The 26,484-nt window shown below is 40.5% G+C and overlaps 1 protein-coding gene across 1 annotated transcript; it reads left to right on the plus strand.

The window, feature by feature from the left end:
* The first annotated feature begins 567 nt into the window (after positions 1–567).
* Positions 568–26,484, plus strand: PSMB2 (proteasome 20S subunit beta 2). Its single transcript, XM_065421681.1, has 6 exons — positions 568–778; positions 4,745–4,867; positions 7,154–7,224; positions 21,627–21,789; positions 23,785–23,834; positions 26,262–26,484. The coding sequence occupies exons 1-6, from the start codon at positions 688–690 to the stop codon at positions 26,367–26,369; spliced, it is 606 nt and encodes a 201-aa protein (XP_065277753.1). The 5' UTR covers positions 568–687; the 3' UTR covers positions 26,370–26,484.

Below are 26,484 nucleotides of genomic sequence, written 5' to 3' on the forward strand. Positions count from 1 at the left end.
GGGGCCAAGTGGGGCAATTTGCCCCAGGCCCCGCAGGGGCCCCCATGAGAATATACTATCTATAGTATTGCAACTTTTTTTTTATGGAAGGGGCCCTCGAAATTGCTTTGCCCCAGGCCCCCTGAATCCTCTGGGCGGCCCTGGGAACGCGCCGCGGGCCTGTCGCCAAGGAATGCCTGGAGGCCACCGGGAGCGAAGGCGAACGGGACAGTTAACACTCCGCAGCCGGCCTGCACCCGAGCCAGGTGCTCAGACACTGCAGGGGGGGCACGACAGAAAACCCATGGCTTTGGGGAACCAAGGGGGCCCCCCAGGCAGGGGACCCAGACCTCTGTCTCCCCGGGGGGAGGGGCGGGTGCAGCAGCACGGAAGCACAGAGGACACGGCAGGAAAAAAGGAAAGGCGGGGGGGGAGGGGGAAGGGAGAAGGCGGAAGAAGGGCAGAGTCCCCAGACCCGGGGTAAGGGGCGGGGGTCAGAGGTCGCTGGTTGGAGCGTCTGTGGTCACGTGGTGGGCGTGTGGGTGGGGACTCTCGCGAGAGCGGGCGACTGCGTCATCCCCCTGCGCCGGCCGTGCGGCCTCGCTGTGTCACGTCGCGCTACGGAGGGGAGGGAAGCTGCCGCCGCCGCCGGCCCGGGCCTCAGGAAGAACCGCGCGCGCACCCACCCCCGCCCCGTAACGCCCGGCCATGGAGTACCTGATCGGCATCCAGGGCCCCGACTACATCCTGGTGGCTGCCGACACGGTGGCGGCCTCCAGCATCGTCCAGATGAAGCACGGTGAGAGGCGGGGCTGGGGGCGGTGTGGGGCCGGGCTGCCCCTCGGGGGGGAGGGCACGAAAGTCGCGGGGCAGTTGCTGAGGGAGGGGGCTGCGTGGGGGGGCTGGGATGAGGGGGCAGTTGCTCAGGGAGGGAGGAGGGGGGCAGCTGCTCGGGGGGTGGGGGAGATAAAGATCTCTTTACCCTCCCCCCTGCTGCAGAGCCCAGGGGTCTGGTACATGTCTGCAGCTCTCTGGGAGATCCCTGCCCCTTGATGACGGTTTTCTTTGTGCACCTGCTGCTGTGTCACCATTTACTGTTTATGCACCTTTGCAGCGGGAAACCGGTTACCTTTAAGAAGCCGAAGGGACTTGCTTTTCTTATTAAAAAAAAAACACAAGGTATTCATCGAGATGTGTGGTGGCGAGTTGTGAAACCTCCCAGGGGCCCTGATGAGAATCAGGGTTCCATTGCGCTGCGTGCAGTGCAGCCACCTAGGAAGGCCTGGCCCCTGCCCCAAAGCGTGTATTGTGTAGCTGCTAACTGCCCACTGGAAAGGTATTTTCACAGTGTCACAAACTTGGCAGAGGGGAAAAGTTTTCAAAAAGCAATTTATCTCCTATTTGCTCTACTGTGACTTTAGATATTTTTAATTATTCGGTCTTGGTTCTACAGTGAATTCATGAATTTGTCACCTCAGTCTCTTGCAGCAGAGCTTAGAGACCCAGGGTAGGGTTCCCTTGTGCTTGGCACTGCACACCTTTATGGTGCTGGGATAGAGTTTTCTTTTATAGAGTATTTAAATATAAGATGAGAGGCAACTGGTGGAGAAAAAGAAGCAGCAGGGAGGTCAAGGTATCGATGAAATTATCATGGTTGGTATAATAAGCAATAGTCACAGTATACCCACTGTTTAGCCATTGTTGAGCATTGCGTAGACATCACAGCAAAGGTGAGTTTTAAGGGGCGATTTCATGGCTGACGGTGTAGTGGTTTTTCTGACTTCTATGTGGCTTTCCTCCCTTCCATGAGGGGCAGCATAGAAGTGAAAAGGTACTTGAGGACTGTTCTGCAAAAATGAGCATCTGTAAAGTGTTAGCTGTTGGCTCTTACATCTTCCAAGCGCTAAGTTGTCAGCCCATTTATAAGTTACTTCAAATAGAAAAATCTCCATAACTGCTCACGTGAGAGAGCTGAGTGAGACCAACAGAGTTAACTTTGTTTCTCAGATTGTGCACATGTAACAACTGAAGATGAAAAGATATTACAGGGAGCTTTTGCTGATCTTCAGGATTTATAAAGCACCCATTATTTTGGTCTTTTCACTTTTTTCGTTATTAGAAAATGTTGCTAGAATGCTGAGCCATCTGAACAATAACAGTTACCCGAACATGTGTACCTTTTATCTACTCAAGTGTTGGAGAATAGTACAGATATTACATGTTCCCAGGTTTTACTTTCTTTCTGAGCCTTTATCCAAAGGAAATTGACTATGTCTACGCTTGAAAAATTTATAAAATATTTCCCCCAGTAATTTTAACACCGTTTCATTTGAACCATTGGGACCCAAGGCTTCCATGGGTGGACCTGTTTTTACTATTGTTTTAGTTAACCCTATTAAAAAGTAAGCCTAATTGAAGGGGGTAGAAAACATGGGTCCAGACATAAGCCTTATCTACATTAGGGTTCCTACCAACTTTAACTGTGGTTCAGTTGAACTAGTGTTACAGCTCGTGGTGGGGACTCTTTAAAATTTCCCCACTGCACACCGGATTTCAGGGCCTGATCCTGCAAGCACTTACATGTAGTCAGTGGAACTACTCGCATGCACAAAGCTACGCACATGTTTGTGGGACTGAGTTCTACATTAGCAAAGTAAAACAAGTGCAGTCAGCTGTTCATGTTCAACATATAATTTTTTCCTCTTAAAAAGTTGTACTAAATGCTGTGTTGTCAGCCACAAGCCTGGAGAAAAAGGCCCCCAAAACCATGAGATTTAAAAAAAAAAAAAAGTTTTTAATTTGACTTTGGGTTTCAGCCTTCATGTTCACATTTGAGCCTTTATGTTAATGCAGTTCCACTTCCAAGTGTTTTTCTTCAACAAGGAGGGTTAAACTTTCTTTCTTTAAAAATGTATATTCTCACATAATCACATGAATCCAGCAGTTGGGACTTTAAAAATAAAGCAATCTAAACACCACACCTTCCCCCCCCCCCCCCAAATATTGGGAGCATTTCAATAAAATTGCAAAAGTTGGCTATACTGATAGATGAATCTGACCACTGTATCTTACTTCATGTCTACAAAAATAAACAGAGGAGGTCTTGTTTCATAAACAGGACACCAAGTTAGGGAGAAATTGCTGTAATAAATTGCAGTTTTTACTCTAAATATTACCAAATACCGTCAACTTCTTTTAAAAGTTTGTTTTGTAAACTAACCATGTTTAATTCCTGTTGGAATTTATTTAATCTATTCAGGCAAACATACTGATGTGGGATTTATTAATCCTAGTTTGAAAAACAGTAAGCTATAGGTAGTATTCATATAAAATATTGGTATTTGATAGTTTTTTCCTTCAAATTGTAAACAAATTGCAGAGAATGATCAATCTGAATAGCAATCCCTGAACACTCAAAAGCAACTTTTAAAGTATTTAACAACTGCATAATACTCTCGAAATCCTATTAAAGGATTGTGACATTTCAGAAGCTTTCAAACATGTCTTCCAGGGAAGATTATTCAGCAGTATTTAGTAAATTGAAAGTGAAAGTGAGATTCAGATATGGAGATTTAGACTGTTGTTCTGTAGACCTAGCCTGAATATGGAGAAGCAGTTTTCCTTAGGCACTAACAGCTGCTTGAATATTTATCTATCTTATCTAGTTAAAGCAGACTGGTGGTCAGATAAGATTACAGTATTAGGAGTAGTACAAAATTGTGTTCCTATAGTTTTGTTGTCATAGCTGAGATTTGAAAAATACCTCAGAAAATTACAGTTTTAAAGTTTTGATTTCAAGGGAAGAATTCTGGTTTACAGTTTAATGATTTCGTTGCTTTTCAGAGGGCTATTTTTGCAATTTGTAATCAATATTTATTATTTTTTCTTATTACCAGTGTTCTAATAGAGTTCAGTCATGACATTGACTACCCCTGTATTTTAAAATAAGTGGTTTTCCTTGTCAAGCGTTGTCTATTCAAATTACTCCTTTCTGAAACAGCTGTTAGTGGCTCTGGATATCCTAGGAAAAGGAAGTCTCTTTGACATACATTTTGATCCTACATTTTTCATAATTTCTCTTTGCTTAATGTGTTCACATGTTTCAACTCTAACAAGAATTGCACTTGCCCTAACACATCATGTATTTATATAAAGCAAAACCTAATAGCTTATCAAGCAAAACTCTTGAATATTTTATTGGTGAGTAAATAATAGAATGAAAGAGCTAATACTTATTCTTTTTTAAATGTATTGTTCTGTCTGTGTGCAGTTTTAATCAACGTTGGTACATGAGTAACACCTTGCATTTCTGTGGCATCTTCCTCCTGAAGAATATCAAAGCACTTCAAAATTTTGTTCCAGATTCTGCTCTTGGATCTGCCCATGTGGACCCTGGTGTTGAGCTCCATTGTCTCCATGAGTGCTCCCTGTGCAGGGACTGTCAGCATGGATCCAGTTACACAGCTGGGACCATACACTGATTCAGAGTAGATGTAGGGCTCTACATTAACCACTGAAATGCAGTCACCTCTCTGAAGCATGATAGCTTTTAATGGCACATAGGAACACTATGCAACAGATTAAGTTGGGAGACTGAGAGAAGCTGAATATTGTAATTTAGTTGGGATGCTTTGATTCGCATAATTGAGTGATTAAAATCCTTTAATTTGGTACTTATTAAATAAATTGTGAAACTGCTATGGTATTGGCAAAATAGCATATTCTTGCTGATGACTGTAGTGTTTGTTCTTGTCTCATTGCCTAGACCATGATAAGATGTTTAAAATGAGCGAGAAGATCTTGCTGTTGTGTGTGGGGGAAGCTGGAGACACTGTGCAGTTTGCAGAGTACATCCAGAAAAATGTTCAGCTCTATAAAATGAGAAATGGTAAGTACAAAACCAGAACTCAAAACAGCTCCTTACTGGGTTTGTTTTAAAGTGTAGTAAGAACAAGAGGTCATGTTTTATAATTATATGAATGAGAGCTAATATGCCTGCATGTTATTAGAGGCTCAGTATCCTTGATACTGAGAGTTTAAAGGACAGCTGGAAATCGTGTGTTTTAATAAAATATATTTGTGAGTATTACACTGTCCCTTAGTGACCATGCCAGTTTTTGTTGGTTTACAGTTTATTGCTAACCTTTTTTAAAAAGACCTTTCCTGTTGCTGTGTGAAGAATTGGCACAAACAGGAAAAACTAATAAATAGATTCTCTACAAGGGAAACAGTAAAACTTGTATAAAAAGTACTGTGAAATGTACTAATTTTTTTAGGTTTAGTAATTTTAGGAGTTGCTTCTAACAAGTAGTTCAAAAATATTCAGACACAAGGGGTGAGTCTTAATAAAGTTGTTGTCCCTTTAAAGATAACTATTAGATTATTTCAGGTTGGTGTTTGAGGGGGGGCTACACTTAATTTTCTTAGTCTGTCTAGTTTGTGGGTTTCTGCCTTTTACGGGCTCAGGTAAATATGGTGATGAGGGCAGGATATAGGTAGTTAGGGGCTTGAATACTTGGCATTGAATCCACCCAAGTTTATATATTCATAAAAAGTTAATTCCTGCTGAATATATATATGAATGAATGTCTCCGTTTTGATTTCAATAATTCATTTCCCTTCCCTATCAACAATATGCCCCAGTATAATTACACACCAGAATTGGTACTCTTTGGTCTGTACAAAACAGGGAGGATAGCCTAGCTGTTAGAAAGGGGAGGACAGGAAAACCGGACTCCAGGTATCTATTGCTAGTTCTGATCTGAGTTGATTTTTGAGCAAGTCATCTGACCTCTCTGCCTCAATTTCTCCAAAATTTCAATTTCTGTAAAAAGAGAAGATAATGCTTCACTCAGGAGAGTACTGCAACTAGTTTGCAGAGCACTTCTGAGATCACCTAGTGAAATATGCTATATACAATTCATTGTAAAATTTTTCCTCCTGCCTTTGCAAGCACTGATTACCTCCCTGTGGTGTGTTCAAATCTCTAACCAGATTTGTACCGACTTGATAGTGACCTAGTTAAAAAGAGCAGTTTGGCCTTATGGTCTTTCAGCTTTCTGAATTTCTAGAGTGACTGCAAATGTTTAAACTCTTAATTAAATGATCTTTGGTTCACGCATAGTCAGTATATAGATGAGTCGGTACTGAATTGTAAAGGTATTTGTGTTGTGTATTTTAGGGCAGGTTAAAGGTTCTGATGACAGTAGGATATCCTGTAATAACTTGCTCTGCTCTCCTTAGCATTAGGCTTTTGATGAAGTGTCTTGTATTATTTATGGAAGCCATCAGTCTTTTGGTTCTTTATTCATTGTTACAGGTGGTAGAACTTTTAGCATCCTTTCCTGAGTCTCTTTCCTGTACACTAACTAAAATGGAATTACACATCTAAAGGATTGTTTTTACCAAAAAAAAAAAAAAAAAGATTCAGCATTAGTTTCGGAATTCTCTCCTATTTCACAATCTTGCCAGTGGGGCAAGAGCCTTCTCTTCTGCAGTCCAGGCCTTTGAAGGTACTCTCCACTGATATAAAAGACCTGTGGCTGGCCTGGGTCAGCTGACTTAGGCTCGGAGGGCTTGGGCTGCGGGGCTAAAAATTGACAGATCCCAGAGCTCGGGCTTCAGCTCGAGCTGGAACATCTACATAGCAATTTTATAGCCCCACAGTCCGAGTCAGCTGACCTGGGTCAGCTGTGAATGGTTAATTGCTGTGTAGGCATACCCTGTGATTTAGAGAAATGCAGGAACTTTCCATCTGTCTTCAAATCCTGGGTGAAAAACATCTTCTCTATTCCTCTGCGTCTCTCCTATTTAACTCCACGCCATTTTTGGGATACAGTTTGTGTGAAAAAATATTCGGAATACAGATGTGTAATATTCTGCACTTTTCTAGGGCTTTGTATTTTGAAACCCTGTACAGATATGAGTAATTTGAATCCTTAGCCACCCTATTGATATAGGTCAGTATAATTATTCACAGTTAACATAGGGGAAATGTAGACCGAGGTAAAGGGAACACAGTAAATGAGTTGTCAGAGCCAGAATAGGAACTTGGAATTGCCCTCAATCATGTTGCCTTTCTGTTTTATTGTGAAACAAATAGTGAAAGTAAATCAGTAAGAATGATGCATTTGCACTCCAGTTTCCTCATAAATGCATTTTTTTCTTATATCAGGGTATGAGTTGTCTCCTACTGCAGCAGCAAACTTTACACGCAGAAACTTGGCTGACTACCTACGCAGTCGGGTAAGTAATAACTGAGGCATACTAGCAATGACTGGAGTTACTAAGGCCTTCTCGCAAAAATCAAACTATATGTTTGCCCTTTTCCCTCCCTACGTCCCTTCCTACTGCAACAGCTTTTTTTTCTCAGCAATATTTTTTTCCCTCGGGCTCACAATTTAAACATGTGCTTACACATGACTGAATGCTCCAGGGCAGAAAACACAAAATAAAAATGAAAATAACATGTGACTGGTCAAGTTTGTCTCTGTTCTTCTGAAACAAGCAAATGATTTGAGTATGGTCTGAGTTAATGAAGCCACAGACTCCCCACAGTGAGTAGTGAGGAACTGAGACCCTTGAGAGCAATCAGGTTTTGTTGCTACAAAAGGGGTGGAGAAGGCATTTCCCTTTCGTGTCAGTTTTATATAGTTCACTTTCACTTCGTAATTCCGTGCTCTCGTCTTACGCTTGGTGCAGATCATTTTAGCAATTTCGCATTTAGCGTCACTAGATTTTTACTTCACAGTTGCTTGATGTAACTTGTGTATAGTCAAACCTGATTTTTTTCTTAAACCCAAATTTCTGAAATGCCTTTTCTGAAAAATATAAACCTCACAAAGTACCTTAAAAACTACTGCTATTATGAGATACATGTGTTAAGATCCACCCTGGTGGTTCCTGTATCTTAATTATACTACCGTGCTATATTATGCCCTATATAATTTCAGTGGTATGAATAAAGAATTACTGTACAACAGTAGTGCCTCCTGTTGTCCATCTTTGTCTGCTTGTGTTAATTGTTTCATGTTCTCTTTTTAACAAACCCCTATTGGTTTGGGGACCCTGGAGACATTTGGCAAATTAAGGTTCTCCTGAATTACTAGTTAAATAATAGTTACAATAACATTGTGTTCAGTTTTAAGGAGATGACATTGACAACTATTCTATTTTCTGTAAAATGTTACCTGTGAAAGGACTTTTACCTATTTTTATAATAGGCTTGTTTGTGTTTTCATGTTAAGGACATTAAAAACGTTAAGTACACCTCTACCTCGATACAACGCTGTCCTTGGGAGCCAAAAAATCTTACCGCGTTATAGGTGAGACTGCGTTATATCGAACTTGCTTTGATCCACCAGAGTGCGCAGTCCCACCCCCCGCCCCGGAGCGCTGCTTTACCGTGTTGTATCCGAATTCGTGTTATATCGGGATAGAGGTGTATCATTTAATATCTTTCCCCAGATGGCTACTCTGTTAGCCCTGCTACTATTCATTTTAATTATCTATATCCATGTATTTCCAAATGGAAAATGGATAGAAGCAATATAAGAGGGGGGAAGTTTTCAACCTGTGAAAAACTTCAGATTTTGTTTTGATCATGATCTGATTAATTGTCTTCAAAGCGTGGCATAGAAGTTGGGATATGGCCCAGAATCCAGGGTCTTGGTGAAGACCAAATGTCTGCTAACTACCCACTATGAATTACTGGGGAATAACTTTCACTTGCAGATGGATGAACTCTGTAATCGAGAGGTCTCTTCTTTCTTTAACTGTGGGTTTTTCCTCATCAAAGTGGTCTGTTTTATGGAAATTGTAAGCTATGGTTTGCTTTTTTTTTTCTTGTTAAAGTGCCTATCACCTCACTTATTGGAAACTAATACAATTACAGTGTTAAGATTCCAGCTTTGGGCCCAGTAAACATTTTGTCATAAATACCAGACAGCTAAGTGAATTAAGCCCCTTTAAAATCGCGATAAGGCAATCACTTCTCATGCAAATGCATTGAATCCGATTAATCTTCTCCTAAAATGATTTAATAGAGCAAAGCTATTTGATGTACTTAGCAAAACAAGCCCCTTTTGTAAACAGAGACATGAAGCTTTCAGTAAATATCAAAACCAAGTTGAAGCTGTTTTTTCGAATTAGCAGAGTGTAATGACTGACTGACTTAAGGTAATATTTCAAAGCATTGCTAATAAATGCGGTCTTCTCATTCATCATTCAGATGCCTTATATAAGTGCCCTTTGATGCTTGGCAGTTATAGTGAGGAAGTCAGGACTTCTGGGTTCTACACTTGCAGTTGGCTTGCCATGTGACATGTTTAAGGTCAAATATCCACACTTTTCCCCAGTTGTAAAATGGGTATTGGGTAGAAATATGTAATCCTTGGGTACCTCACAAGGAGAGGAGGCTTAATTCCCTGCTTATAAAGTGATATAAAGTTCTTCGCTGGAAGTTGTTACAGAAAGACAAAGTGGTATCTAAATATACAAGTTTAAGGATTTCAACAGTACTCTGCCTGGCACATGTATATTCTCCACACAAAAAAGAGAGGGGAAAACAAGAGAATTAATGATGTTGTGAATTAAGTTGAACAAATATGTTTGTATGGGGAGGAACAGGGGATGAGGTTTGTTTATTGCTAGGACATTTTATAGAAATTTCCCAGAGAACCTTTTTCAGGCTTACAAATAATGAACACTGATTGCATTAGGGTAGTACCTATGGGCCCCAATTCAGATCAGAGCCCTATTGTTAGACCCCGTATGTACATAGAGCCTGCCCTGAAGAGCTTTCAGTCTAAATGAACAAGACCAAAGGGGTGGAAGAAGGGGAGATCTGAGGCTCAGCAAGGTTTTGACTAGCCCAAGTTCATACAGAGTTGGGAATAAAATACGGGAGTCCTGACTCCCAGTCCTCTGTTTAAAGCACACCTCCTTCGGTTTAGAAATGAGTGTGATATACCTCCTGCAAATTAAATGGATACAAATTGACTGTAGATGTTAGTCCTATAAAAATTATACTTATTTTAACTTTCATTCAAGTGTTCACATTTTGAAAGGCTTGTATGTTTGCCTGGAGCTGTTCGGAGTTTCCATGAGTGACATTAGAAGCAGTGTTGTAATTCTCCTCCTTCCGTTGTGCATACACAGCCTTGTCTGTCAGTTGCGTAAGAGGCTGATTACTTGTCTCAAGGTCACAGGACCCCCAGAGCAGATGGCAGAGGTGAAATTGACTTTGAATGTCCTGCCTACTTAAGCACAGACAGCCGTTTGTTACATATGATAAAAATATCACTAACGAGGGTAATAATTTAACATGCTTTTTGGCAAATGCGGTTAGCAGGATGTGACATGATGCGGCACTGTCTTCTTCCTCTATGTGCCATGTCCCTTGAGGCCTGATCCTCTCTGCATCCCCCCTCCTCCCTGTGCCCGGGCTTGCCTTCCAGCTCACCTGCTCCAGATGGGCAGCACAGTGGGGAGGACACTGGCAAAGGCAGATGTGTTTATTTACCGGAGACAAAATGTTGTGCTGCTGCAGATGGCAATGCCCCCGAGCAAATGGCGCACTTTGACACCACTGTCACACTACAGGGATCTCTGTACTGTAGGGAGAACACTATCATCTTTTGAAACTTAGCACTTAGTGCTTGTATGAAAGTGCGGCACTTTCAACACGAAGCTACAAACATTGGCATCAGAAAGTTGTATTCTTTGCTCAGTCACTTGTCAGATGTTTGTTATATTTCTGTACCTGTTCTGACCCAATTAGAATCAATAAAAATATAGCCAGTAGTGCTTTGTACAAAGAAATCATTCACATAGGACTCTGGAAGTCTATTAATCTAATACTGTTGGTTATATTATGTTTTATGGCTATATATGCCAAGCTAAATTATACTTTGTGGGGAAGGGAAGAGGAGGGGACTAGGTTGTTTACCTACAGGTTTAAATATATATATTTTCATCTTGATGCACAGTAAGGTGTGGAAAGTTCCCTGCAAGTTGAGTTGAGCCTAGACCCTTGGCTAATAGCAGCTAATACTTGGCCAGGCCAATATGAAAAGGTTTTTTAAGGTAACCAAGAATGGAATGTGTAAACCAATTTGCCTTGCCCAAACCCAATTTATTTCTTAATACTGTATTTTGGAAAGTCACTTATGACTGAACCTGAGTTGCATGTGGCTTCTGCTCTATACTGACACAAGTGGACACTTTAAACTCGGGATCATGTATATGCACAGATTATGTAGGTCTGGCAATGGGAAATGTTACCTTAGTGGGCTGAACACCTGAAACTAGAGTTTTATAAAGATTGATGACTCTACCAAACTCTGATTAGTCCCCTAAATTTGGGGGCAGGGGAGCAGGCAAGTTAGAAAACATCCCCTAATTTGTATTTTGGTATTACCTTACTCCAACTTTTGGGTGTAGTTCCTCCATGATCCCTTCTGTCTTTTCTTTCACTTGTACCCTCACAAGTCCTACCTTTTATGTTGGGCTGGCCTTTAGGAAGAGCCAGGCTATAGAATCACTCTCCTGTTTCAGTAATGCTGTGCTATACTGGTTTAAATTAACTAGAATTTTTTTTAACTTGCTGTTTTGCCCATCACAGTGCTGATACAGTTATGAGTTTTCAGGTGTAAATCCCCTCTCTCAGGAGGATTGTATGTGAGAAGGTGTTGCTTTCTCACTCCTAGCGAGTGTGTGCTACCCAGTTAGGTGCCTGCTGAGATCAGAAATCCCTGTTTCTGTGCTAAATAGTCCCATTGGAAGTATAGTGATATTATATCAAAGATTTTGGCTTTGTAAAAAGACCCTGTAGGTCTACTCCATCCCTAATTTTTCTGAATATCTACTCGTTAAGGAGTTTCACACTAACCCCACACAACTGTCTTAAATCTATAACTTTAGCTCTAAAACCCATAGATAATTTTTCTAATCAGGTTATCTTCAGAATAAACACCATTTGTTTTAGTTATTGAGAATCTGATAATGGAAACTGTTTGTCTTAATACCTATGATTTGGCATTGGTGACTTAAATCCAGAACACTTCTCAACACTATCCGCTTCTTTCCAAATAGGTTGCAAAATGGCTGTGTGCCAAAAGGTGCTTGGGCCCCATTCACATGTATCTGGGATACTTCAATTATTGGGTTTGTTCTGGCTAACCAGTGTTACAAGGTACAAGTCTGAACAGGAAGAAAGTTGAGTATGAGCAGGACTTTTGGGTGTTTGGTCATTAATATGCAGTAGCCTTTAAATCATTTTAGTGGGTTATAAAATCTAGAAGAGTTCACTATATCTGAGCTTGAGCGTTGTGCTTGGGCTGTTTAAGAAACACTTGGTGCTGCTTTGTTATTGAAGTCTTGGTCTAACTTTATGACAATACTTTGCATCCTCCCAGGGATTTCAGATCACTTTAGGAAGGTGAATCAATAATATCTCCATTTTACAAATGGGCAAACTGAGGCACAGAGCGGTGAAGCAACTTGCCCAAGGTCACGGAGTAGTGTCAGTCAGAAATGCAACAGAGGGATCCAACTCCCAATTTCCTGTTATAATTAGTAATTGACACTCCTTCACGTGGAAAGTAATGGAGGTGGGGGGGGGGGAGGAAACTCACAGAATAGTCCCCTGGGGCTAGATATGTGGTTGGGCTGTATTCTCCCACTCCCTACTTTGAGGGACCCATAAGTGTTGTATTGCAAGCAGAGGAAAGACAGGAAAATTTCCAGAAGGTCATTCACAGGACAGTAATAGTGATGATGAAATGCTAAGGGAAATTAGAGAGGCTATCAAAATTAAGAACCCAATAATAGTGGGGGATTTCAATTATCCCCATATTGACTGGGAACATTTCACTTCAGGACGAAATGCAGAGATAAAATTTCTCGATACTTTAAATGACTGCTTCATGGAGCAGCTGGTACGGGAACCCACAAGGGGAGAGGCGACTCTAGATTTAATCCTGAGTGGAGCGCAGGAGCTGGTCCAAGAGGTAACTATAGCGGGACCGCTTGGAAATAGTGACCATAATACAATAGCATTCAACATCCCTGTGGTGGGAAGAACACCTCAACTGCCCGACAGTGTGGCCTTTAATTTCAAAAGGGGGAACTATACAAAAATGAGGGGGTTAGTTAGACAAAAGTTAAAAGGTACAGTGACTAAAGTGAAATCCCTGCAAGTTGCGTGGGCCCTTTTTAAAGACACCATAATAGAGGCTCAACTTCAATGTATACCCCAAATTAAGAAAAACAGTAAAAGAACTAAAAAAGAGCCACCGTGGCTTAACAACCATGTAAAAGAAGCAGTGAGAGATAAAAAGACTTCCTTTAAAAAGTGGAAGTCAAATCCTAGTGAGGCAAATAGAAAGGAGCACAAACACTGCCAACTTAAGTGCAAGAGTGTAATAAGAAAAGCCAAAGAGGAGTTTGAAGAACGGCTAGCCAAAAACTCCAAAGGTAATAACAAAATGTTTTTTAAGTACATCAGAAGCAGGAAGCCTGCTAAACAACCAGTGGGGCCCCTTGACGATGAAAATACAAAAGGAGCGCTTAAAGATGATAAAGTCATTGCGGAGAAACTAAATGGATTCTTTGCTTCAATCTTCACGGCTGAGGATGTTAGGGAGATTCCCAAACCTGAGCTGGCTTTTGTAGGTGACAAATCTGAGGAACTGTCACAGATTGAAGTATCACTAGAGGAGGTTTTGGAATTAATTGATAAACTCAACATTAACAAGTCACCGGGACCAGATGGCATTCACCCAAGAGTTCTGAAAGAACTCAAATGTGAAGTTGCGGAACTATTAACTAAGGTTTGTAACCTGTCCTTTAAATCGGCTTCGGTACCCAATGACTGGAAGTTAGCTAATGTAATGCCAATATTTAAAAAGGGCTCTAGGGGTGATCCCGGCAATTACAGACCGGTAAGTCTAACGTCGGTACCGGGCAAATTAGTTGAAACAATAGTAAAGAACAAAATTGTCAGACACCTAGAAAAACATAAACTCTTGAGCAATAGTCAACATGGTTTCTGTAAAGGGAAATCGTGTCTTACTAATCTATTAGAGTTCTTTGAAGGGGTCAACAAACATGTGGACAAGGGGGATCCGGTGGACATAGTGTACTTAGATTTCCAGAAAGCCTTTGATAAGGTCTTTCACCAAAGGCTCTTACGTAAATTAAGCTGTCATGGGATAAAAGGGAAGGTCCTTTCATGGATTGAGAACTGGTTAAAGGACAGGGAACAAAGGGTAGGAATTAATGGTAAATTCTCAGAATGGAGAGGGGTAACTAGTGGTGTTCCCCAAGGGTCAGTCCTAGGACCTATCCTATTCAATTTATTCATAAATGATCTGGAGAAAGGGGTAAACAGTGAGGTGGCAAAGTTTGCAGATGATACTAAACTACTCAAGATAGTTAAGACCAAAGCAGATTGTGAAGAACTTCAAAAAGATCTCACAAAACTAAGTGATTGGGCAACAAAATGGCAAATGAAATTTAATGTGGATAAATGTAAAGTAATGCACATTGGAAAAAATAACCCCAACTATACATACAACATGATGGGGGCTAATTTAGCTACAACGAGTCAGGAAAAAGATCTTGGCGTCATCGTGGATAGTTCTCTAAAGATGTCCACGCAGTGTGCAGAGGCGGTCAAAAAAGCAAACAGGATGTTAGGAATCATTAAAAAGGGGATAGAGAATAAGACTGAGAATATATTATTGCCCTTATATAAATCCATGGTTCGCCCACATCTCGAATACTGTGTACAGATGTGGTCTCCTCACCTCAAAAAAGATATTCTAGCACTAGAAAAGGTTCAGAAAAGAGCAACTAAAATGATTAAGGGTTTAGAGAGGGTCCCATATGAGGAAAGATTAAAGAGGCTAGGACTCTTCAGTTTGGAAAAGAGAAGACTAAGGGGGGACATGATAGAGGTATATAAAATCATGAGTGATGTTGAGAAAGTGGATAAGGAAAAGTTATTTACTTATTCCCATAATACAAGAACTAGGGGTCACCAAAAGAAATTAATAGGCAGCAGGTTTAAAACAAATAAAAGGAAGTTCTTCTTCACGCAGCGCACAGTCAACTTGTGGAACTCCTTACCTGAGGAGGTTGTGAAGGCTAGGACTATAACAATGTTTAAAAGGGGACTGGATAAATTCATGGTGGCTAAGTCCATAAATGGCTATTAGCCAGGATGGGTAAGAATGGTGTCCCTAGCCTCTGTTCGTCAGAGGATGGAGATGGATGGCAGGAGAGAGATCACTTGATCATTGCCTGTTAGGTTCACTCCCTCTGGGGCACCTGGCATTGGCCACTGTCGGTAGACAGATACTGGGCTAGATGGACCTTTGGTCTGACCCAGTACGGCCTTTCTTATGTTCTTATTTTCTTATGTTCACTTGTGGAATGCCTCAGTCCCAAGGTGCCCTGGCCATAGAAACGCTTCCTGTGTGCTCCATTCAGTTGTTGTTCCCAACCCGCTCCCCCATGGCAATTGGTATTGGGCAGCTTTTGTGCTCTGACCTGTTCAGTGGGGGTTGCAGATCACAGAGGAGCTGCATTAACGAATCTTTGTTTTGGGGTCCTTTAGTGTGTGGAGGGGGTGGAGCTTGCTGGTTGTCCTCCTTTCTGGCCCCTCCCCTTTTTTGCTGACAGAGTGTTTACAAAAGTGCCAGATGCGGAGGAGAGAGGGGACATCTCATATAACCTTTTCATTTCGTAGCTTTTTCCTGGTTTTGTGCCTGTCCATGTTACACAGTGAAGGCAACACAGGGGCCGTGGTGTTTTGCACTGGGTCTACTTCAGTGAAATTTCACCAACTGAAATAGATTATTTTGATCTCAGTGTGTTTATTTTGAAACAATATTCTGCAGGGTATTCAAGTGTTACAGCCCAACCCAAACTGAAGCATGTTCTACACTATTAACCGCCATCTGTGTCCCTCACCACTCCAGCTAGTTTGAATTCATTTGTCTATCTCTGTGGATGATCCAGCATTAATGTAATGCTCTGCAATCATAGTTATTCATATTTCTAGCACTCGCTGAGTATTTAGCATTCATAACTTGCTACATTTATCTTGCAGCATGTAATTCTGCTTCAACATGTGGAGTCTGCTCCAAAATATTGACTATTGTCTGAATTCCCCTTAAAAACACTACTGATTAGCAAACACAGGGGTTACATTTTGCCATTGGACAGTCAGTGATTTTATCTGTGAGCTTTATTTGCTGGGTAGAGACAGTGTTTTGGATTAGCAAGTGAAATGAATGGAGAAAACAAATACTGTGTTAACTAGCTGGTATAATAAGGCATCTGTGCCATGTTACATTTTAAGTCATTAAATTTTGAAACCCCTCTAATTACAATATGGCTGCACCTTTAACAAGAAAGCACGCAAACTTGGAGCTGCTGCTGGAGTATAAAATCATGCGTAGCAACAAGGAAATGGCCCACCTCTTTGCAGATGGACAACAGCAAATGTTAATTTAAGTCAAGTTTGTGGTGTTGCACTGTAGTCCTGAAGATGCACAACAATAGCTATAACTGGTACTTTTTCAACTCTTTAAACCTTACACTCTGACACTTAATTCATTGGCAATTGGACTTGGGGCTTGTCTACATGTGCATTTGTGCTGTTTTAGTTTCAGGTGTGATTTTTTTTTTTTTAACCAGTTTCAATTGGGTTAATGTGTAGATGCTCTTATTTTGTTTTTAAACCAGGCTTCTCTTGGTTTAGCTTAATTCTGTTAGAAACAGCTGAACTAAAGTAAGACATTTTTAAACCAAAATAAGAACCTCCACCTGGGTTTACACCAGTTTAACTAAACGGTGTAAAACTGTGTCTAGACAAGGCCTTAGTTTTTTGTATGGAATTTGAAAACGAAGCCAAATATAGTATATCTACACTGCAAAAAAAGGAAAGTGTGTTCTTAACTCAGGTTAATATAGCAGTGAAGACATGGCAAGTCAGGTTAGCAACTCGAGTTGAACCATATAGCTTCCCCCACCTCACCCCACCCCAGTGTGGACATACCCTTAGCTTACGGGAGGGGGTCCATGATTTATTTCTGGTGGAACCCTGCCTAAGCTCAGAGTAGAAGTCACACTTTCCATTGGGATCATAGAACCTGTTTCTTATTTATGGGAAGGGCTCTTCACACTACTCTGGCAGTGTTCACTCACTCGAAGGCCCCTTTACACTCCCAGGGAGGAGTCAAAGGGCTTTATTGTAAATGTCTCCCAGGTCGAACTGTTGACGCAGTACTGGTTAGGGAAGTGTTTAATTCTGATTGATCACTTCTGATGTGCAGCGCTCCTCATACTGGGTATACACCCTTGCAGGTGAGTACCCACTTTGCCATGATCGGTGTATTTTTTGTGTGTGTCTGAAAAGACCTTTTATCAGTTCCTATTTGGCTGCTGCAGCACAAATACACATATATACTTCTCTGGTACCATTTTTTAATGGTGCAGAAAATATTGCTATGTTTCCTTTCTCAACCTACTGCCTTCCCCAACCTCCCGGATGACTTACCTGCTGGGAATGCCAGTGCCAAGATTGGTGCATTTACTAAGTTGCAGCACATTGTTTAAATAAAAAAAACCCAAATTCTAAAGTGCAGCTTCTTATTGTGATAATATGTTTAATTATAGGTGGCAGGGTCTGGACTGAGTCCAAAGGAAGACTGTCAATTCCTCTCTTGCTGTCCACGCTTGGCAGGATGCTTCCTCACGCCCACCTCTCTCTCCCCCTTGCTGTGACTTTGGCTTCCGCCAGATGTCACACCGCTGCTTGTCGCCGCCCAGCCTCCCGTCGCTGATCTTGTTGTTTCAATGTATTTCTCACAACTGTTCTCTTCAGCTGTAAATTCTGAAGAATTTCACGCTCTTCTTAATCACTGCAGTTATTTTAAATCCAACGGCATACCGTGCAAAGCTAGATGGGGATGGAAAATATTTCCTTTAACTGAAGGGAAAGCTTGCATTTCTTGAGAGATGAAAAAATGCATTGTTTTGACTCAGTCCCAAAGTGTTAGCCCATCATCTCTCATGTTAAACCTTTGTAATCACAGTAACAATCTAAAAAGTTCAAAGCTCTTGCTCGTGTTAATTAGCAACAAAATTCCATGCCTAGTTTGAAATTGATAAACATCCTGCTACTAAAGTTCAATATAGAGAGTATTTAACACATGTCTGACTTGGTGCTTTTCTGCTGGAAACCTGAGTTGGAAGACCAGGCATAGAAGAATTGAGGGTGCAAGAGGACCCCGGTACTAGACTAGCAAGACCTGCCCATGCTCTGAAAGATTAGAACCAGGCACTTTAAAAAGCGTAACATTAATGCTCATATGAAGGTTTTCTTGGGGTTTTGTAATGCTGCCCATTGCCATAGTATCTGTGGTCCTAATTTTTCCATAGAAAGTGCAGAGTTCCTAATGGACTTCTGGAGTCTCTGGATCCTCCTCCCTTTTGGGGGTAAATACTATTTGAGGTGGTTCGTTTGCAAGCTTTGATTTTATTTGGCTGGTGTCTGGTAAATGGGAGTGTCAGCTTGTTGGATACTGGAAAGCTCATAGTTTGCATGATATTTGCAGCATAACTGAAAAAAGCAGAGTAGGACAAATTTGATTTTAGTATTGTGGGGTTGATGGGTCAGAAGCACATAATTCACATTAAGGGCACAGCACTTGGGTTAGTGTTTTACCTTTTGCTCCAACTACCATTGCAATTTAAATGTTTTAAGGCTAATCAAGTTAAACCATTTTAACTTTCACATATGAAAATGTTTTTTTTTTTTTTTAAACCAGTAAAGTGTTGTAGCAAAACCCCAAACAATTCCCCATTAGAGTGCCACATTCCAAAATGTAGCCTTGCTGGGACCTTGGATTCAAGTCCTGAACTGCTAGATTTGAAACAAATCTTGGCATACTTTAAAATTCTAGCAGTAGGTGAGTGTTGTGGACGCTGCAGCGGGAAGTGAAGATGACTTTAGATATCAAGAAAAGATGTAGCTTGAAAAGAGAGCTCTTCCGTAGAAGACGTGAATTTTACTCCCCAAAATTATGTATGAAAATACCCTTTTAATATTGCATTTCTTTGTAAGCATAGACTCTGAAACAGATCAGGAACTAGATGCATCCCAAAGGGTGTTAATCAGTTAGAAAGGATGTAGAAATAGTAAATAAAATGTGAAAATAATTATCTAATGTTTGAGCCCCAACTTCCTCTAGTAGTAAGCTAGCATAAGATAATTTATTTACATTTGAAATTTTAAAAAAAGCACAAACAAAAGATGTTTCATGGAGCTTCTGCAGAAGAATTTCAGAAACTGCGAGTTGTTACCCAGCTGTATTGATTTAATTAGTCTGTGACACCACTTATTTATGCTTAAGCTTCTCACACATGCAAAAGTTGGTAATTCGAAGTAGCACAATAATTTGTGAGTTGTCTTCTGTGCTGCGTGTCATGGCTTTTAAATGACAACTTTGGTGTGCATGTGAGATGTTTAAGCATAAATAAATGATAATACACAGGCTAATTAAACTAATACATTTGTGTAGCAACTTGATTCTGGAATGACTGAAATAATCTTTCATGGAATATCTTTCAATAACGCTTTTCAAAAGTTTATATTTTTGAGGTAAATGAGGCTGTCATTTTGTTGTCCGTCCTTACTTTTCCCTAATGAAAGGGGAAACCAAAAAGCCTTGTAAAGATACGGTGTACTGCAGTATTTGGATGCAGCTGGCCCTGTTAAGCTTGAGATGAGCTTGTCTTTGTTAGTTTGAAGAACCCTTAAAATTTATATAATAAAAGCAATGTAGTGAAATAGAATGTCCAAAAAGATTCAGTGAATTAATTTGCTAAACCGTTTTATAAGGATATGTTGGTACATGAAGTGGGAAAGATCAGCAACCTGTTCAGTTCCTTTTGTGAGGAGGGCATTCAAACTATAGCACTGTAATTTCATTTAAACTATTTCAACTCAAGGTTTTTTGTAATACTTGCATCCAATGATGTCCTTTACTGTCATGGTTTTGTGGTCTCAACTTAACGTTATCCCAACCATGTAATGCTAATCTATTATTTTGTTATGAGATTTTTAATAACTTCTCATTGAAGGAATCAGTGTGACATAACTGCAGATAGCACCCTGGGAAGGAAGTGTTGGAAGTAATCAGTTTTGCTCCTAAGGTTTTAATCACTTTCTAGTTTACATTCTCAATTATATAAGAAACAAGCTCCTACCAACTGCACATATCCCAGACTTTCAAAATGAGTTTGCTCTCTGCTCTGGCGCTAGTAGTAGGTGTCATTCTTCCCTACTCTGGCTGGCTAGTTTGTTGATCTAAATTTTCTGAAAATCTAATGAACACCCTGTTTGCAATGACAGTTTCTTATTAATGCCAAGTACTAAAATCAGTATGGAACTACTAAAAGTGTAAAAGTGTTGAGCAGGCAAATGGTGATTCCATGTACTCCTTCTATGAGCCTATGCTTCGCAAATTGGTAATCTTGTGTGTGTGTATGCAGTACGGAATCATATCTAATGTGTTCACATGTGTTTGGAATATCTATAGCTATGTGCTTACACAACCACTTCCCCACTGTGGCAAATGCAATAAGAATACACAGGTTTTTAAAGAAAATAACCCATATAAAACATGATGCAAACTCCTGGGGCTTTGCAGAATTACTAGATCTGTATTTATAACCTAGTAAAAGGCATGGTTGTATTAGTGGAAATGGGTGGTCTGTCTTGGCTAAAGAATAAACATGAAAACATCTTTATTTAATGGATTGCGTTTAAAGTCTTAAACGAGAATAGGGAGGAAAGAATTAAACTGGAACAGACTAATACTTAATTCTCTGCATCTGTCAAACCATTTCTGAAACCTAAAAGACAAAAATGTGAAAATATGTATTTCTTAAATGTTTATGATGGGGGGAGGGCACTTTGATTATTTTGATCTTATGATAACAGGAAAGTGGGCCAGAATCTGCAATCTTAGATGGAAGCAAATTTATTCAGGTTAGCTTAGTGATTTTTAAGTTAAACTTGGTAATGGAATAAAAGTCTAATTGGCAATTAATGTTACAATTTAACATTATATATAAAACTGTTGACACTGTATTCTGTTTTCATACTGGCTTAAAATGCTGTGTGGTTAACAGCATATTAAATTAACAAACTTTGTACCAGCCACAAAAGTCCACATTGTGCTTGCATGCTGATAATCAAAAATCCAAGCATTTTGTTGAGATGAAGGCGGATGGTGTAAAAGTATTTTAATTATGATTTGTTCCCATAAGATTGAAACGCTAACAGTGAAAGGGTCCCGAGGAGTAGATAAGTAAGAGTCTTACACGTTTGAAAGGAATGCAGTGGGCAAAGAAGTTTGCTTCCCAACAACAAAATTTCAGCCACTCTGGGGTTTTGAATTCAAATGTGTTCCTCAGAAGCGATTTACACAGTTGCTAGAAACACTTTGTGTCCAAAGGAGCACGTTGAAATGGGCTGGATTACTGGTCTCTACATGTTATGGGGGACAGTAGAGGGGAAGCTGGTTAGTATTGCTGCATTAATCAAAATTCTGTGTTTCTGCTTGCAGACCCCTTACCATGTCAATCTTCTTTTGGCCGGCTATGATGAACACGAAGGCCCTGCCCTTTATTATATGGATTACCTTGCAGCCCTGGCTAAAGCTCCCTTTGCAGCACATGGATATGGTGCATTCCTAACCCTGAGCATTCTTGACCGCTATTACAAGCCAAGTAAGTATGAAGCCTATGGCAAAGAAACAATTCTCTTTCTACTGACTAGTAAATCAAAGGCTTAATAAAGTGGGATCTTGCATTTGTGAATCATGTTGAGTCACTCTGCCTGTTTCTGTTGCTGTAGTAGGCACAGAGATTAGATACTCATTCAGGAGTTAAGATCTAAAAATCTATAGCTTAGCTTTTCAGCAGAAATGGAGGCTGCAGTGAAACTAGACTTTTTTCCACGTGCTTGCAGTTCCTGTTTTAAAGTTAGGAAGTTAGATTTTTTTAATCTGAATTACTGACCTGTTAGTTCCTGGCCATCTTCATCTAATAAATAATGTTTTGATGGCTTGACTGCAGTATTTTGGGTACTATTGACTTTTTGCCCCAGGTGTTGCACTGATAATTTACTACTTAGCATTTCTATCTTCAGATCCCAAGAGACTAACAAATGGTAGTTAAATCATGGTGTTCAAAACTAAACAGTGAGGTGGGAAGATGTCTTCAGCTAGCATCTGCCTCTACAAGCTATAGTTCAAATACAACTCTACCTCGATATAACACCACCCGATATAACACGAATTCGGATATAATGTGATAAAGCAGTGCTCCGGGGGGCGGGGCTGCACACTCCGGTGGATCAAAGCAAGCTCGATATAACACGGTTTCACCTATAACGGGGTAAGACTTTTTGGCTCCCGAGGACAGCGTTATATCAAGGTAGAGGTGTACCTCTGCTGCTGCTGTATGTTACCTAGTTTGCTGGCTATGATGTGCATACAATTATCTCCCGAAGGTTCCCTCTTCAGAGTGCAGCCGTGTTTCCCATTTGTCCATAACTTGCATCAGTTCAATTCATAGCATGTTAAAAAGACAGAAAAATAAAACTGCACTCCTTTCAAATACGTTTATCTCATCCTTTTGCAGGTCTGGTGTATGGGGATGCTTTGTTTTGGCTGCTTTGCAACCTTTTCTGATGTAAACACTAAACAGTAGGAATAATTCTTTGCACATCTGTAGCTCTCAATGCTTTAAAAACATTCACACTTAGCCTCTCTGATTGCCAGGAGACAGGGCAGCATTATCCTCATTTTACAGATGAGGAAACTTGAAACACAATTGAAATGACTTGTCCACATTGGAAGTCTGCAGGGCTGGGAATAGAGTTAAGCTTTTTCTGACTCCCTTGTACTTTAGCCACAAAAGCACTTTACCCATTGGCAGCAATATTTTGTGTGCAAAGTTTAATTTACTGACTCATAGCAGAGACCTTCCATTAGCAGTATTTCTGTCTGCCTCCTGCAACCAGTGCAGCAAGAATCTGGCAGTTCTCTTCTAATTGGAGCTTATTCCACCTGAGCAGCAGGTGTGAGACGGGAACAAAAGCCCTTGAACCAAGTAGGCTGCATGCTAAACATGCATCTCTGTCATTTTTTCATTACTTGTGTCTCCTGGAAGTGATGCTGCCTTTCTTCTCTTTCCCCACCCCTTCCAAAAGGAAAAAAATTAAGTACAATATGTTGTCACAGTTGGCCATCCCCACTGAATGCTGATTTTTTTTTTTTATCCTAATGTGTGAGAATAGCGGGAGCATCACACACGTGCCTTTCCCATTATTAAAGCTCATACCCAGCAGGGAATGTAGCACTAAAACCAATCCCCGCCCACTTTCACTGACTTGCAGCCGGCTGTGGACAGATGGAGCTGATTTAAAACTGTAATAAACTCAAGGAGAGAGAGACGGCTGGACTTCTCCGAAGCCCAGTCCCTGGCCATGGGAGGCAAAATTCCGTCATGCTTCCCATTGGTATAACAAATCGATTCTCAATGGCTTGTTGCAGCGCGAGTGCTTCAGTGCAGGGCATCCTCAGTACATATGGAATGTGTTTTCTGTGAACTGGGAAGGAGGGTTTTTTTGGTGCTCAGCTGAAAAGTTGTTTAAATTTAATAAAAAGATTGACTTGAGAGAGTCTAACTAAAGCAATCTGTGGGTGTTTTCTCCTTCAGGTATCACACGCGAGGAGGCAATGGAGCTCCTAAAGAAATGTCTAGAGGAGGTGAGTCGCCAAAGACTTGGGCCTGTGTGATCTTGAGAAAGGAATGTTTGTTTGCCTTCGTTTGCTGATATTTTTCCTGTTCCTCTGTCACATTTTTTTCCTGCCTTTGCCAGAAGGGGTAATAAATATACATTGGCCAGATGTGGAACCAGCTACTGAGGAAAAGGATTTGTGGGTACTTACATTGTCTTAGCATGGTTCATGTCCTCCAGAATGTAAACTTTAAGCTTAATTGCTTTTCTTTACTTCTGGTCCTTCCATACTTAACATAATATTGATGTAGACAGCCCTTGACTTTGTCTTTTTATGTTATTTCTGCCTAAAATGTTTTTATCCTTCTGATACTTATCCTGTGCTTGTGGTAAGTTTATTTTTCTATTACACATTTTTAAACTGCTTTCGCCCCTTAGTTCATAAGTTGAATAACCAAGTCTAACTCCGATAATAACTTGACCTCAGGCACTGAAGCGGTTGATCAGAAACTTTAGCAAAAATATCCTTTTCACACCGTAAATCTTTATAAGAGCAGTACTTGGTGTCATTGTCTCTTGGAGGTTAAAGAGTTGAACTGGTGTTACGGGGGAGAAGTCTGCTGCAAAGGGCCGTACAAGCATTTTGGTGAGGTGTAAGGTTTTTAGTAGATTATTAGCTTTACTGTCAATTGTGGTGTCTGATAGTTAGCAAAGTACTTTACAAATTACTTGAGTGGGTGCTGCACAACCCTATCCTGACAGAGGTTGTGTTGTATAGTTCTCTGACCATTACATGTCTTTACAGCTAGTGAGTTGAAAGGATAGTCTCGCATGGTAACTCAGTAGCTAGATAAGTACACAGTAGCTTTGCTGCTGTCATATGCTATTGAGCTCATAGTTTCTGGGACACAACAAAAACTACCAGGTTCAACTAATTTGCTTAACTTTGGATGCCATTGTAAATGTGCTTTAGAAATGTGCATAAATCTAGGGATCCTGCCTTGAATATACCTCAAGAACTGCAGGACCAGTTCTTCTAGAAGTTGGCCTACTAAGTAACTATTTGTAAACCAAGAACACACTTGGGGCATGTGAAGAATCATCTTAAACGAAGGCTAGTATATTACCATACAGTGCTACATGGAGCAGAATCTGCTACATTTTGCCCTCCGTGTCTTGTCTCAGTCAGTGACCTTAAGAGTCTAGTTAGTATCTGTGCTTCCTGTGGTACCCCCAATTATCACTACTACTAAAAAAATTAAAACCAAGAATGTCACAAGTGCTCACTATATTGGTGCACCCTAACCCAAAAATTCAAAACATACAAATAAGCCACAAAAGAAAATAACGTGACAGCAGGGTCTCTTCACTCAATGCAGTTCATCCTAATACAAGGAACAAACAATACCACATTGTATTTTCTATAATCAAGGCATCCTGCTCTCAAGCAAGGCAAGAAGTGGCGTTATCCTCCGTATATCAAACTGACCATTTATTTGAGCTCATAAGTGTCTTACCCTAAAGGTGACTTCAGCATTTGCCTAAGAAAGGGTTTGACCTTAACTAGTATGTGTTGGTTATTGGGTGGGGAAGTTTATAAATGTAAATACATCACAAGCAGAGGAGCTCAGGCCCCTCTAAAATGTTTGCCTGTTTGTATCTAAGTGTAATGGTAGAAAACAATTGTCATCTTCTCCACTTTAACTTGAATGAAAAATCTTGTTAGAGAACGGAGGTAATTCACGCTGAAATAAGAGGCACTGTGGGAGCCATGCTGCCAGTGTCTCATGCACGATTGACTGAAGTTTATATCCCAAGCAGTGCGTACAGTGGGGACCTGTTAAATACTTAGCCCTGGCACACAGTCAAGTGAATTTTTCAGCAGAGTTGTTCTCTTGTTAGGTACTAGTTTAAGACAAATTCTTTAAGATGTACAACAAGATAAATTTGGGCATGACAAGTTTATTCTTATCGAGTCTAACACATTACATCACTGGGTGTGCAAGCTCCTTATTCAGATCCCAAGTCCTGCTTCAGATTTGTTCAAAAGGAATTTTAGGTAAATACTAAAACTCATAAGAGCAGAATAAAATATATTTATTTGCTTATGCAAGTTGGTAAGCTTAAAATGTTGCTGCTTGTGCCTTTTTTCCACTTGTAAAATCCATGTAATTCTTTAAGGTGACTATTCAAACCCTCCCATTTCTATTTAATTTCCAAACTGACTTCCACAGAGAACACAGTCAGTTCTAGCTCTCCAGGGTTCCTGAATATGAAAGGCACTTCTTAGTTTTGGTGTCCAGAAATGTTACAGAAACAAAGCGGAAGCAGGACAGAAATTGGAGGATAGAAACTAATGCTTTTAGGACATGCAACAATGTCTCTCTCAAAGACAAGAAATGTTTTTCACTTAAGCCTTGAACAAATCTTTCCCCTCTCTCTGTCTGTTAAACAGCTTCAGAAACGCTTCATCCTGAACCTGCCTTCTTTCAGCGTCCGGTTCATTGACAAAGACGGCATCCACGAAGTGGACAACATACCCTTTCCGAAAGTGTCATCCTAACCCCTGGGATCTTTCCTGAGCAGTCTTTCAGTTCATTTTTGTTTTTTTTTCTACTCGGTTGATGTACACAATTAATGTACTGCACTTGAGACTTCAAATAAAGATTGACATTGGC

The sequence above is a fragment of the Emys orbicularis genome, chromosome 23 (assembly GCF_028017835.1).
Source record: "Emys orbicularis isolate rEmyOrb1 chromosome 23, rEmyOrb1.hap1, whole genome shotgun sequence".
Taxonomy (NCBI): Eukaryota; Metazoa; Chordata; order Testudines; family Emydidae; genus Emys; species Emys orbicularis.